The sequence below is a fragment of the Phocoena phocoena genome, chromosome 2, assembly GCF_963924675.1.
Source record: "Phocoena phocoena chromosome 2, mPhoPho1.1, whole genome shotgun sequence".
In the NCBI taxonomy this organism is placed as follows: Eukaryota; Metazoa; Chordata; class Mammalia; order Artiodactyla; family Phocoenidae; genus Phocoena; species Phocoena phocoena.
Genome location: NC_089220.1, coordinates 85521931 through 85535048, shown reverse-complemented (window position 1 = coordinate 85535048; position 13118 = coordinate 85521931). Strand labels below are relative to the sequence as shown.

The 13118-nt window shown below is 37.5% G+C and overlaps 1 protein-coding gene across 8 annotated transcripts in view; it reads left to right on the top strand.

The window, feature by feature from the left end:
• The window catches only part of ZNF106 (zinc finger protein 106), a 42992-nt gene that overhangs the window by 13489 nt on the left and 16385 nt on the right, over positions 1–13118 (top strand). For 2 of the 8 annotated variants that reach the window (XM_065901434.1, XM_065901432.1), the window contains 8 exons: positions 2235–4406; positions 5459–6092; positions 7252–7321; positions 8648–8802; positions 8886–8946; positions 9419–9757; positions 11738–12518; positions 12876–12931. In XM_065901434.1, the coding sequence (XP_065757506.1) occupies positions 2235–4406; positions 5459–6092; positions 7252–7321; positions 8648–8802; positions 8886–8946; positions 9419–9757; positions 11738–12518; positions 12876–12931 (4268 nt within the window). The remainder of the gene's footprint in view (positions 1–2234; positions 4407–5458; positions 6093–7251; positions 7322–8647; positions 8803–8885; positions 8947–9418; positions 9758–11737; positions 12519–12875; positions 12932–13118) is intronic. The other 6 variants (XM_065901438.1, XM_065901439.1, XM_065901437.1 and 3 more) reach the window with 4 other exon arrangements.

Genomic DNA, 13118 nt, shown 5'->3' with positions numbered 1-13118 from the left:
CTCACTACTTTCAGTATAGCTGTAGTTTACTCTTGTTTTAGGGTGTTGGAGCCTCTAGGAGACTAACTTCTATTTTTGTTCTTACACTCTTGTGCCACTATTAGCTTATCTGTGTAAATGATTAAACATTAAGTCAGAGGGTAAAAGACCTTCTCAGTAAATTAGACATTCATGTTGTAGATACTATTCTTTGATCATTTTTATATGCCTCTTTGGTGACCTATTTATAAAGTCATCTACTTATTTCTTCATGAGGTTTTTTTCTTTTTTCCTTCATGAGGTTTTTAGTTTATATTATTCTTTCTGGGCTGTGGGTTTAGCTGCATGCTAAACCCACATACTAGGTCATGTCCCCCTGACCTAGCCAATTCATGATGATCTAGGAATTTTACTTTGTGACTGACTTAAATTTCCCAATTCTCCTCATTTCTGGATCATAATTAGTAGAGCCAAGTCAGTGATCTCCTTGGATGTCATAAGTTTCATACTGCCTAGAAACAAAAAAAAAATTTGGTTAATGGTGGTATAAAAATCTTCCAAGTATCTGTAGTAGCACTTGTCACTTGGGGACTTAGGGTCTCCTGTTTAGAAATAGTTGTAATTCATAATGTAAGTGGATGTTTGAACTTTTAGGTAAATTAACTTTTAATTCCGTCTTGTGAAAAAGGAGGAAATTCCAATTTGTGTCCAAAATCTTACAGACATTCGAAGCTTTTAAAGCCAGTTAAAGTCAATACTGAGTTAAAATTTAAGGAGGGAACCCAACTGCCGAAACTTTGAGATTTTTATTCTATCAAGGTCTAGTGGTTAAGAATGTGGGCTCTAAACAGACTTGTGGTTGCTAACGGGGAGGGGAGAGTGGGGGAGGGATGAACTGGGAGTTTGGGGTTAGCAGATGCAAACTATTATATATAGAATGGATAAACAACAAGGTCCTACTGTATAGCGCAGGGAACTATATTCAGTATCCTGTGATAAACCATAATGGAAAAGAATATGAAAGAGAATGTATATATATATTTGTATACATATACATATATGTGTATAACTGAATCACTTTGCTGTATAGTAGAAATTAACACAGAATTGTAAATCAACTACACTTCAGTTTTAAAAAAAAGAGCTCTAGAGTCAGACACCAAGGTTCAGATCTCTGCCGTAACACTAACTAGCTATCTTGCTCTAGGCAAGTTACTTAACCTCTCTAATCCTCAGTTTCCTTATCTAAAAAGTAGGAATAATGCTACTTGCTGCAGAGTTGTGAAAATTAAATGAGATAATCTGTGTAAAGTGATTAGCACTAAATGCCTTATGATAAGTAGGTACTCAATACATTTTAATGAGTATTATTCAATTTTTTGATCACATACCACATGCTAAGCACTGAGCTAGGCATACTATAGGCGCTTTTTAGAGAAAAATGGTTTTACGCCTATTCCTGTGATGTTTGCTTAAATTTATTCACGTTTCTGTGAGCTCCTTGTGTAACATGAATAGTTGAAACAGCTGTAGCTTCTTTATAAAAACCTCTAGCTCATGGAGCTCCTTATAGCACTTACTGTGGGTGCTACTTCTTCCGTGCTATTTTACTCCTGTTTGTGACCCTGCTTATTTCCTTAGCTAGATTATAAGCCCTTCAGGAAGAGGAACTATACATAAAAGTTTTCTTTTACCACTAACAGTCACTGAATGTGTACTTAATAATAAAGTGTTTATTAATGAAAGTGATTATGCAAAGTAAAATCTTACCATTTAAAATAGGTTAAGAAACTGGGTTTTCAGAAAGAACCAACTATTGAAGAAATCATGGTATTAAGAGCAGGTGAATATAAATTGTATTAACTATGATAACTAACCATAGCTACAAAATATACTTGTTCTTATTTTCAAAAAATTGTATAATATAAAAATAATAATTGGATGATAGGGACAAAATCCCAGAATATGCCGAGAGAAACAGGAGCAGGAGAGGGAAGACAGTATAAATGTGTCAAGTTTTTAATATTTGGGGGGTGATAGGAGACACAAGATGTTAATTTCTAATCAATAAATTGTGAAATATAAGTTTATATCATTTAAAGATATGAAAGCATCTACTATTTGAAATAAAAGTAGTCTCTGTTACATATTCTAGGTAACAGAGGAGGAAGGCAGAGCGGAAGTTTGGTGGGTTATGCCTTTAGAGGGACCAGGAGAACTCTTTTAAATCACTAATGAAAGACTTTTTTTTCCAGGCAAGATGAACCTTCCAATAGCAGCCAAGAAATAAACTCTGATGACAGGCGATCCCAACGGAGACGAGAAGACCGAATTCCTTACCAAGACAGAGAGAGCTACAGTCAGCCAGCATGGCATCATCGTGGACCTCCTCAGCGGGACCGGAAATGGGAGAAAGATGGCTATAATAATACTAGGAAAAACAGCTTCCCACATTCTTCGAGGAGTAGTGGTGGATCAAGAGGATGTTCTGGGTGGCATAAGGGTGTTGCAGGAGGCTCCTCAACTTGGTTTCACAACCATAGTAATTCTGGAGGTGGTTGGCATTCAAATAGTGGAATGGTAGATTGGAATCATAATGGTACAGGAAGGAATTCCAGTTGGCATTCTGAAGGAACAGGTGGCTTTTCCAGTCGGCATATGAACAGCAGTAACGGAAACTGGAAATCCAGTGTACGTAGCACAAATAGTTGGAATTACAGTGGCCCCGGAGACAAATTTCAACCAAGCAGAAACAGAAATTCTAACTGTCAAATGGAAGATGTGACTATGCTATGGAACAAGAAATCTAAGTCAAACAAATATAATCAAGAGAGATATAAGTGGCAGCGGCAAGAAAATGACAAAGTTGGTGCAGTCGCCACATACAGAGGTCCTTCTGAAGGATTTACAAGTGATAAGTTTTCTTCAGAGGGCTTACTTGACTTCAATTTTGAGCATCTGGAAAGCCAAGCCACTAAACAAACAGATACCTTAGCTTCCAAAATTGGTGGGAAGAATAGCAGTGTGGCAAGGGAAAAGCTCCGTCGCTGGACTCCTTACCCCTCCCAGAAGACTCTGGATTTACAATCGGGAGTGAAAGAAGTCACTGGTAACAAGTTGGAAACGATAGATAATGATTTTAGCTTGATAACCACAGGAATACAAGAGCCCCAAACTGATGAAAGAAATAATTCTCCAACACTGAAAACACAAAAAGAAACACATACTAGATCTCTTAATCATAAAGCCACTTCTGACTGCACTGCTTCCTATGAGGTAGTGAGAGAGGGCCCCATTGTAGAAAAACCTGAACAAGAGCATACCTTAAATAAGATGCCATTGCTAAAATCCCCACTCCTTCCAATTCCAATCACTAAATCAGCTCCTCAAAAGCAAGATTCAAAGAATCCCTCAAAAAACACCAAAACGAATTCTTTTTTTCCTGGAGAACACTCAAACCCCTTGAACAAACCCACAGTGGAAAATAATAAGGGTTCTTACATATCCAAATTGCGAAATTCAGGTCCTCGTGTTTTAAAAGGGCATAAAAGTACATTTGGAACTCACAGGGAACCTGATGAAAATTTAAGTGATACGTTACAAAAAGCCAAAGATGTGCTAGAGTGTAATGAGTCATTGCAAAATCCACTTCTTAGCGCTTCTAAAAGGACCAGGAATTATGCAAAAGCAAGTAGGAATGTAGAAGAGTCTGAAAAAGGATCTTTGAAGATTGAGTTTCAAGTAGACGCATTAGAAGATGAAAGTGATGGAGAGATATCTGATGCAGAAAAGGATGGAACAAAAATTGGAACCCTGGGTTCTGCAACTACAGAAGTTTTATCCTGCAGTACTCATGCTGCTGATGAGAAAAGGGGGGATGACCAAAACCTGAAAACATCTAGAAAACCATCGACTTCCCCATGTAACTCAACAGTTCACCAGAAGGAATCTGAGTTACAAATGACATCTGTAGCCAGCCCACACTCTGACTTACTGCTAGATTTGAAAACCTCTCTAGAAGATGCACAGGTTGATGACCCTGTTAAATCTCATGTATCTTATGAAACAGAAGGCTTTGAGACTACTAGCTTGGATGCTGAGCTTCAAAAAAACGATATAGGTCAGCCCTCAGGCCCTCTCCTGCCTGAACTAAGTAAGCTTGGCTTTCCTGCCTCACTCCAGAGAGATCTAACCCGTCACATTAGCTTGAAGAGCAAAACTGGAGCACACCTTCCTGAGCCAAACCTCAATAGTGCTCGCCGCATCCGCAATATCAGTGGTCATCGAAAGAGTGAGACAGAGAAGGAGTCTGGGCTCAAGCCAACCCTCCGGCAGATTCTAAATGCATCTCGGAGAAATGTCAACTGGGAACAGGTCATTCAGCAAGTAACCAAGAAAAAGCAAGAGCTAGGCAAAGGCTTACCCAGGTGTGTGCCTCTTTTCAGTATCCATTTCCCTTTTTTTCCTTTAAACTTACCCTTTGACTCTGGTCAAGAGAATTCTCCTTGTTAAATTTAATTAAATGTCTGCAAAAAATATACGTTGTAGATGTCTGGTTTAAATATCCAGGAGTGACTACTTGCCTACTCTATAACCAATGGAATAAAGTGTTTCCTAGCAGGGAGTTCAGGTTAAAAAGAAGCACACCTCCTTCTGAGAAATGAAGTAGGGACAAGGAAAAAACTTAGAAATCTAGCACTTTGGTGATAGGGGCCATAAAGTGACAGCATAAAAAAAGTCAATCTATAGCTCTGTATCTATCTATAGATCTTAATGAGTGGTACATCTTTTAGGTATAACTGTTCTCATTACCTTTTACTTAGAACGTGTGGATGGTTATCCTTCTGTATTTGCTCTGGGCATTTGTATTTGTGATCACAAAATACTTTCTCCTAAGTACTTGTGTAATAGTTTGGCTATTCATCTTATGTTGAGGCACTAAACTTTTCTGAATGGTAAAGCAGCATTCAGCATAGGTTTGCTACTTGAAAATCATCCTGCTTTATAATTACATAGCCCTCTAGGCTTAAATTTCTATCCTTGTCGAAGTAACATACTTATTGTGCCCCCTTTTCTTTTCCTGTAACTTGTGAGTATCATTGAGATTATAAAGTTCTTAGCATGGTGTCTGCTGCTTGTAAATGCTTAATAAACATTTTTGTTTATTTTTTATTTGTTTGCTGTTAAAAATTACGTATTTATTGTTGATTTAGAGTTCCATATTAAATAAAACCCTCAGTTTTTATTCCCTCCTTTTGTATATAGCTGTATACAAATATCTAATTTGGTACTTGTTACATTATAATACTTACAATAGAGTTAACCTGCTTTATGTTTAGAACTCTTAATGCTCCTTGAGGGCAGAAACCATCTATTTATATTTGTAACCTCAGTGCTTAACAGAGTCTGGCACATTAAGTGGTGCCCCCTCTCCCAACCATGTCTGATTAATTATTTTTCCTTTTCTTTCTTTCTCGAGGTTTGGCATCGAAATGGTGCCTCTAGTTCAAAATGAACAAGAGGTCTTGGATTTGGATGGGGAGCCTGATCTGTCCAGTCTAGAAGGATTCCAGTGGGAAGGTGTTTCCATTTCTTCATCCCCTGGGTTGGCAAGGAAGCGAAGCCTTTCAGAGAGCAGTGTGATCATGGACAGGGCTCCTTCTGTGTTTAGCTTCTTCAGTGAGGAAGCTACAGGCAAAGAAAATGAGCCCCAGCAGATATTTTCACCTAATAACTCATTGAGGTCTGCACAGAGTCAAAAAACAACCATGGGCCTTAAGCAGGAAATGACACCTCTAGCTGCCTCCCTAAGAACAGGTGAAAGAGCTGAAAATGTTGCTACTCGAAGGCGACATAGTGCTCAATTATCATCTGACCATACGATACCTTTGATGCATTTGGCAAAAGACCTGCACAGCCAGGAGAGCTCTACACCACTTTCAGAGAGTCACAATGCCCAGGAGAGTAATGGAGAAGGAAACTCTTTATCATCAAATGCATCCTTAGCCCTTGCAATCTCCAGTTTGACAGATGCAGCCACAGACAGTAGCTGTACTTCTGGTGCTGAACAAAATGATGTCCAGAATATTAGAAAGAAACGAAGAGCCACTGGAGTGAGTATGATTCCTGTGCTTTTTGTAGAACATTTCATGTGGTGACTTGGCCTTAATTAGAAAGACTTAACTGTTTAATTTTTCTTGGGTATCTGGGGTTGTGGTTCTCCCTACTCTGGAATAAAAGATTTCTGAAGCTTACTCTTACTTTCATATTCTTATCCTACTGGATTCTTTAACTGAGTAACTCTAGTAAGTTAGATGTAATTGAATATGAATGTATAGTACTAGGAAAATATGAAGTCATCTCTAAAACTAGTATCTAAGCCAATGATTCTTTGTATCACCTGACCAAGGAATGAGCCACATCTTCAGCTGTAACTTTATCTGTTTTCATGATGCATTCTGTACTGCTGAAGAAAGGTACTCTAGTGTTGTATTTGTAGGGCATGTGTGCTTGTCGGACCCAGGACTACTAGGCTTAACACTAAGGTAGTTTTATACTATGAGAGTACATCTACATGAGCATAGTCTTAGTCTCTGTTACTCTATCTTTTGTACTTAAGTTACCCAGCCTGGTCTTTTTAGAATCCATTACTTCACTGATACTTCTCTTTTGGCACCTCTGATGTTAATATTGCCTAACCCTTTCAGGAACCCTTTCTGAAAAGAAAGAGTTGCTGGTGGTAATATAGTCTGGAATCTGTCACTGTGAAAATGGGCTGTTTCCTTTAATATTGGGACAATATAACAAAGTAGTTATTCCAGCTCTGCTCCTTTGAGCTAGATGCTGTAGTGGATATTATTGGATGAGAGATTGTCTTATGACAAAGCTAATGTCTTGGGGCTTGTCTCAGGCTGTTGAGTTTTTGGTTGTAAAGATTTTCTTGCTGAATTCTAAAGTAGAAACTATGAAATCAGATACATGTATTATTAGCTTTTACCAAGGTGATATGCTTTGCCTAAGCCCTGTGGGATTAGCATCCCTCTAGGTTGCTAGGGAGGTACTTGACCTTGGATTGTATTTTTTTTTTAATCAGATACATTCATTCGACTAATATGAGTTCATACCATGTTCATGAGACTCCTACTGCCCTGTTAGAGATGGTAGCAATAATGACGAATAATGTATGACTATCTTAGAACTGGTTCTTTTTTTCCCCTCCTGGATAATGGCCTTTACATAGTTAACATTATTCAATTTTCTTTATCTCCTTAGGATGGATCTTCTCCTGAACTCCCAAGTCTTGAGAGAAAAAATAAAAGAAGGAAGATTAAAGGAAAGAAAGGTATAGTATAGAATATTCTGGCAGAAAGAAATTGTTCTTACAACAATTCAGCCTTTTTACAACTTGATACAGAGTGTAGCTTATCAAACATGGAATGCCCATTTATTTATATTTGATATTTTTGTCATCTTGCTTAAGGGCATAGAAAAAGTTTGATTTCCTACTATCCAGTTGCAGCTGTAGAAGAAATATATGATGCCACCTAGACCTGAAAGCTAAAGTTAATATATATCTTGGACAAACTGAATTCAGTGTATAGCTAGAAAGTGTCACTGGGCCTTTTCAGTGGGGTGAAGAGGAATAGGACATTTAGTAAAAATTTTATCCCTCTTGGTCATTTATAGCCATTTCTCTCACTTTCCATTTTTGAGGCATCTTGGTTGCTCTCCTCATGTGAGTTAAGTAGAGAAGTTGTTAGTGTGGCTCCCTGACTGATATGCTTCTATGACTCTTGCCTTACACTGACTCTAACACCGTTAGGGTATAAAGGCTAGTGCAGGAAGTGATTGGATGAACTTTCGGTGATTGGATGTGATAGGTAAGGTGGGAGTCAAGGGTGACCTCATTTTCTGGCTGTGGCAGTTGGGTGGATGATGGCATTATTTGTAGAGCTAGAAAATTCCATGAGAGTTTCAGGTTGAGGATAGAGGAAGATGGTGAGTTCCCTTTTGGATCCCTTGAGTTAAAGGACTTTAGAGACACCTAGGTAGAGGTATCAAGTTGGTAGTTGGATATGTGGGTCTGGAGTTTAGGGGAGAGGTCTTGGAGTATTGAATGGGAAAGAGGCAAACATAAAGATGACAAATACGTGCACATAGTAGAACATTTTATTTAAAGTAACTTAAGTGTACTGTTTTAAATCTACATTTTCTTCAGGATGCCTTTTGTAATAAAGAGAACTACTTTAAATTAACAGACTAGAAAAATATGAATCGGGAAGAGAGTGCAAGCAGTTCAGGTTTGGGGCCCAATCTAAGCCAAAGCCTTGGGTGAAGAGGGTAGTAGATAAAGGAACATGGGAAATGAAACCTACAAGAGTTGATTTGCCTGGGGCAGAGATTTTGCTTGGAAGGGTCATGGTGGAAGATGGTGATTTGGTAAATTGGTACCATGTGGTGGTACACTTGAAACCATGAGGCTTGGTTTCTGACAGCATCAGGCTTGACTACATGATTTGTAAAATTTGATGAGTCTCCTTCCAGTGACCTAGTGGGGAGAAAATAAAGGCCTGTCCTAGACAATTGATGCAGTTCCATCTTCTGAGGAACTGTATTATTAATGAGAAGTCTCCAGTATTAAACTGAACCTTATGGTTTCTTTTGACAGAACGTTCTCAGGTTGACCAGCTGCTGCATATTTCTTTAAGGGAGGAAGAACTAAGCAAATCATTGCAGTGCATGGATAACAACCTTCTGCAAGCCCGTGCAGCTCTTCAGACAGCTTATGTTGAAGTTCAGAGGCTACTTATGCTCAAGCAGCAGGTAGTAGCAGATGCAATGTCTAGTGAAAATGGATCACCTTGAAGTTGGATTTAAAAATGCTTAACAAAATACTTTATTTTTAGATAACTATGGAGATGAGTACCCTGAGGACCCATAGAATACAGATTCTACAGGGATTACAAGGTATTCAGAGAATCTGATGGATTGGACCCTCTGTAACTTGTTACTTTTTGGTTCTCTGTGGAGGGGAATTAAAATGTTATGAAAAAGTTACTATGATTTTTCTCGTGTCTCCTTGGTTTTATCCTTCTATAGAAAGGCCTGTGAGACTGTATATCCCCAAAATGCTTATGTTACAGAAAGAGTCCTGGGTTAGGAGTCCCAAGACTAGGGTTCACATTTTGGCTCTTCTTTTAGTACCGATGTGACTTTGGATAAGTCACTTAAAATCTGAAAAATTGGAATATTAATGCCTGTTCTTTGGTAGTTATATATATATAATATAATATATATAATATAGCTTATATAATAATCTATTTTAAAGAATTATGAGGGTTTTTAAAATTCTCTTGTAATCTTTAAAAATACAAATTGGCTCAGAAATGAGTGGCTTTTCAGGTAACATTTTTGCATTTGTGTATGTTTCCCATTCTAGAAACATATGAACCTTCTGAGCGTCCAGACCAGGTTCCCTGTAACCTTACACAAGAACAAAGGAACATTAGATCTCAAACATCTGCTGATGCCACACTGCTGCCTACTCCTTTTTTCCCGGTTTTCCTGGAGGCTTCATCTTCCCATGTGTCTCCGTCATCCACTGGAGCCCCTCTCCAAGGAATCGCATCTACTTTCCAAGCCCATGGCAGTGTTCCTGCTCCAGACTCATCAGTTCAGATTAAACAAGAGCCCATGTCTCCTGAACAGGATGAGAATGTGAATGCTGTGTCACAAGGCTCTGCTTGCAATGTGTCCAAGGAATTACTGCAAGCTAATAGTATGTAAACTTTTCTCTGGGTTAAGGGCAACCCTGTAGTGGGTCTACGGCAATTTTATATCAGTGATGTAACATCATACTTGCCCATTAAAACTGAAGTTATTACAGTTTTTCTTGAAGTTTTCTTATTTAGGAAGATTATTTAAATATTGGTAACCTTTTTCTAATTTTCTCTAATGTAGGATTACTGAAGTGACTTTGGATTAGCACTTAACAGGTTTCATTTATTAGGATTGGTGCAGAATTATTTGGTTTTTGTGAGATAAATGGCATTGAAGTTGTTTAGTCAATTTTCTAGATAAGATATATCCTCTGAATTTCTCATTACTTAACTATCTTTATCATTTCAAGTACAAACTAGGGTTAATGTAGACCTGAGGAGCAGGTGGCCATGATGAAAGGCAGAGGGCTCTGGGGTTTGGAATCATCTAATAGAAACTTGGGTGTTTTTGAGAAATAGCCAGGGTTTTTACTCTCTTCATAAAATAATTCTTACCTAGTTACCATTTGAGAATAACTTCCAAGCTATTTAAAATCTCATCTGAAGTTTGCATAACCACAGTGGTGCTACATTGAAAATTAAGTAAGAAGCAAACAGGGACTTCCCTGGTGGTCCAGTGGGTAAGACTCCACCCTCCCAATGTAAGGGACCTGGGTTGATTCCTGGTTGGGGAACTAGATACCCTATGCATGCCGCAACTAAGAAGTCTGCATGCTGCAACTAAGAAGTCCGCATGCCGCAACTAAGAAGCCCGCATGCTGCAACTAAGAAGCCTGTGAGCTGCAACTAAAGATTCCACCTGCTGCAACTAAGACCCGACACAGCCTAAATAAACAAATAATTAATAAATAAATATTAAAATGAAAGAAGCAAACTGATATTGTGTGATTTTTTTTTTTTGAGCAAAAACAAAAAGTCTGAAGAATTATCCTACATTTTGCTATCTGTTGCAACACTAATTGATATCTACATCAAATGTATATTATCTTTCATATTGAATTATGTTATTTTTATATGGATACTATTTAGTATTTTTTAAAAACTAGTAGTATTTTTTTCAAAAATAGCTTGTATTTTATTTCCTTTTCTGATTGCAAAACTAATTCATGTTCATTGTAAAAAATTGGGAAATTATAAAAATGTGGATTTGTTATTTTGTTATATATTTCAGTCTTAAAATTATAAATGCTTATGTGCTTACATGAGACTTTATACAAAGGACAAGTCATAGTCTGTTATAACTTGATTTTTTTCCCACTTAATTATCATGATCATTTTCCTGTGTCATAAAAATAATTCATCTAAAACACTATTTTACTAGTTGTATAATATTTCAGAAGTTGCATAATATGAATATACAATAATTTATATAATCTTTGAATATTTACGTTTTTTCCTTTTTTTGTATTCTGTATAACGCTGCATTGTATATGTCTTTGAGTATGTCTGTGATTATTTCATCAGTTTAAATTTCTAGACATGAAATAACTAAGTCAAAGAAAATAGACATTTTAAGTCAGCTGACTTTTTAACTGCTAGTATGTAGCTAAATTGGATGATATACAGGTAAAATGCATAATGAAAACTTCTATGAAATAAAGGTGAAAGCACTTTAGCTAAATAGATATTTGTGTCTACTAAGAATAAAACACATTGTTAAATATGTGGACATTTCAAACAAGAAAGAAAAAAGATCAATAGAAACAATCCCTGCCCATAAAAGGAGCTTTTGTAGGGTATAAGACATGCATGTAATTTGTGAGATTAATGCAAGGCAAAGTATATAAATACTGTAATAGAAATATGTGTAGGTTATGGGAAGCTGAGGGGTGAGATAACTAAACCATGACTGTTAAAGTTGTTAACATATCGAAATGTCATTATTTGGTAGAAGTTCAATCAGTGATAACTGTAGTTTATGACTACAAATACCAGACACAAAAACGATGGAATAATTCTTTTTTTCCTTCTCAATTCAGGAGAGATCAGTGACAGTAGTCCAGTTTATCCAGTTATCACTGCAGCATTGTCCTTATCAGAGCTAACAGAGAGATTCCATGAGCCTAGCCAAGAACTGAAGTTTTCTGTGGAGCAAGGAAATACCAGAAACAGAGGGAACAATCCCTCTTCCCAATCAGCTGGTCTTCTTAGCATAAATAAAGAAGGTGAAGAGCCAAACAGAGGCAACAGCGGGTCTGAAGCCTGTACCAGTTCTTTTCCAAGATTGTCCTTTGCTTCAGAAACCCCTTTAGAGAAAGAGCCCCACTCTCCAGCTGACCATCCAGAGCAACAGGCAGAGTCCACTCTGACATCAGCTGAAGCTAGGGGGAACAAGAAAAAGAAGAAACTTAGGAAGAAGAAAACTCTGCGGGCTGCCCATGTTCCTGAGAACAGTGACACTGAACAGGATATATTTACTGCTAAACCTGTAAGGAAAGTAAAAACTGGAAAGTCCACTAAAGGGGGGAAAGTGACAACCTCCACCTGGGAAGATAGCAGAACTGGTCCAGAACAAGAGAGTGTCAGAGATGAACCAGATAGTGACTCGTCTCTGGAAGTCCTAGAAATTCCTAATCCTCAGTTAGAAGTGGTAGCCATTGATTCTTCTGAAACTGGAGAAGAGAAACCAGACAGCCCATCTAAAAAGGATATTCGTAACTCCACAGAGCTAAACTCATTAGAAACTTCTCGCTCTGGTTGTGATGAAGTTAGCTCTACCAGTGAGATTGGCACCCGTTATAAAGATGGCATCCCTGTAAGGTAAGGACACCGTGTTGGTCCAATCAGAACAGCTTTCACCATTCTATTCTTGAAAAATAGAACTTTTTTTTCTGAATCAGAAGTTTTTTAAAGAGTCACATTTATAGAAAATCACTAGGGATAATGGGTATGGAAGAATCAAACCTTAGCAATGGAGATTTTCTGTTTTCTCATTTGTGTTGTAAATATTTACTTTTATTTCCTTTCATATAGAAATTTCAGATGGAAAAACCGATCTCTTATATCATTGCTATTTTGTCCATTGTTTAGAACAATCTTTTGAGTCAGGAAAATATAAGTTTTACTGCCTGGCCTGTTCACACAGATGCTAAGAAGACTTTTGCTATTATTTTGTAGTGTGGCAGAAACTCAGACTGTGATCTCCTCCATAAAAGGATCAAAGAACTCTTCAGGTATTTGGTTGTTCAGTTTTATTTAAATTAATCACAGAAAAAAAGTCTTGTAAATGTTAGAGCCAGGGTTTAAATCTACTTAAATATGCTTATACAATAGGGGACGGATACTGGGCTTGTTACCAAGAGGATTGCTTTGACCAGCAGTTATGGTATTCCTAAATCCTCAAATCCTGGCATTTCAGTT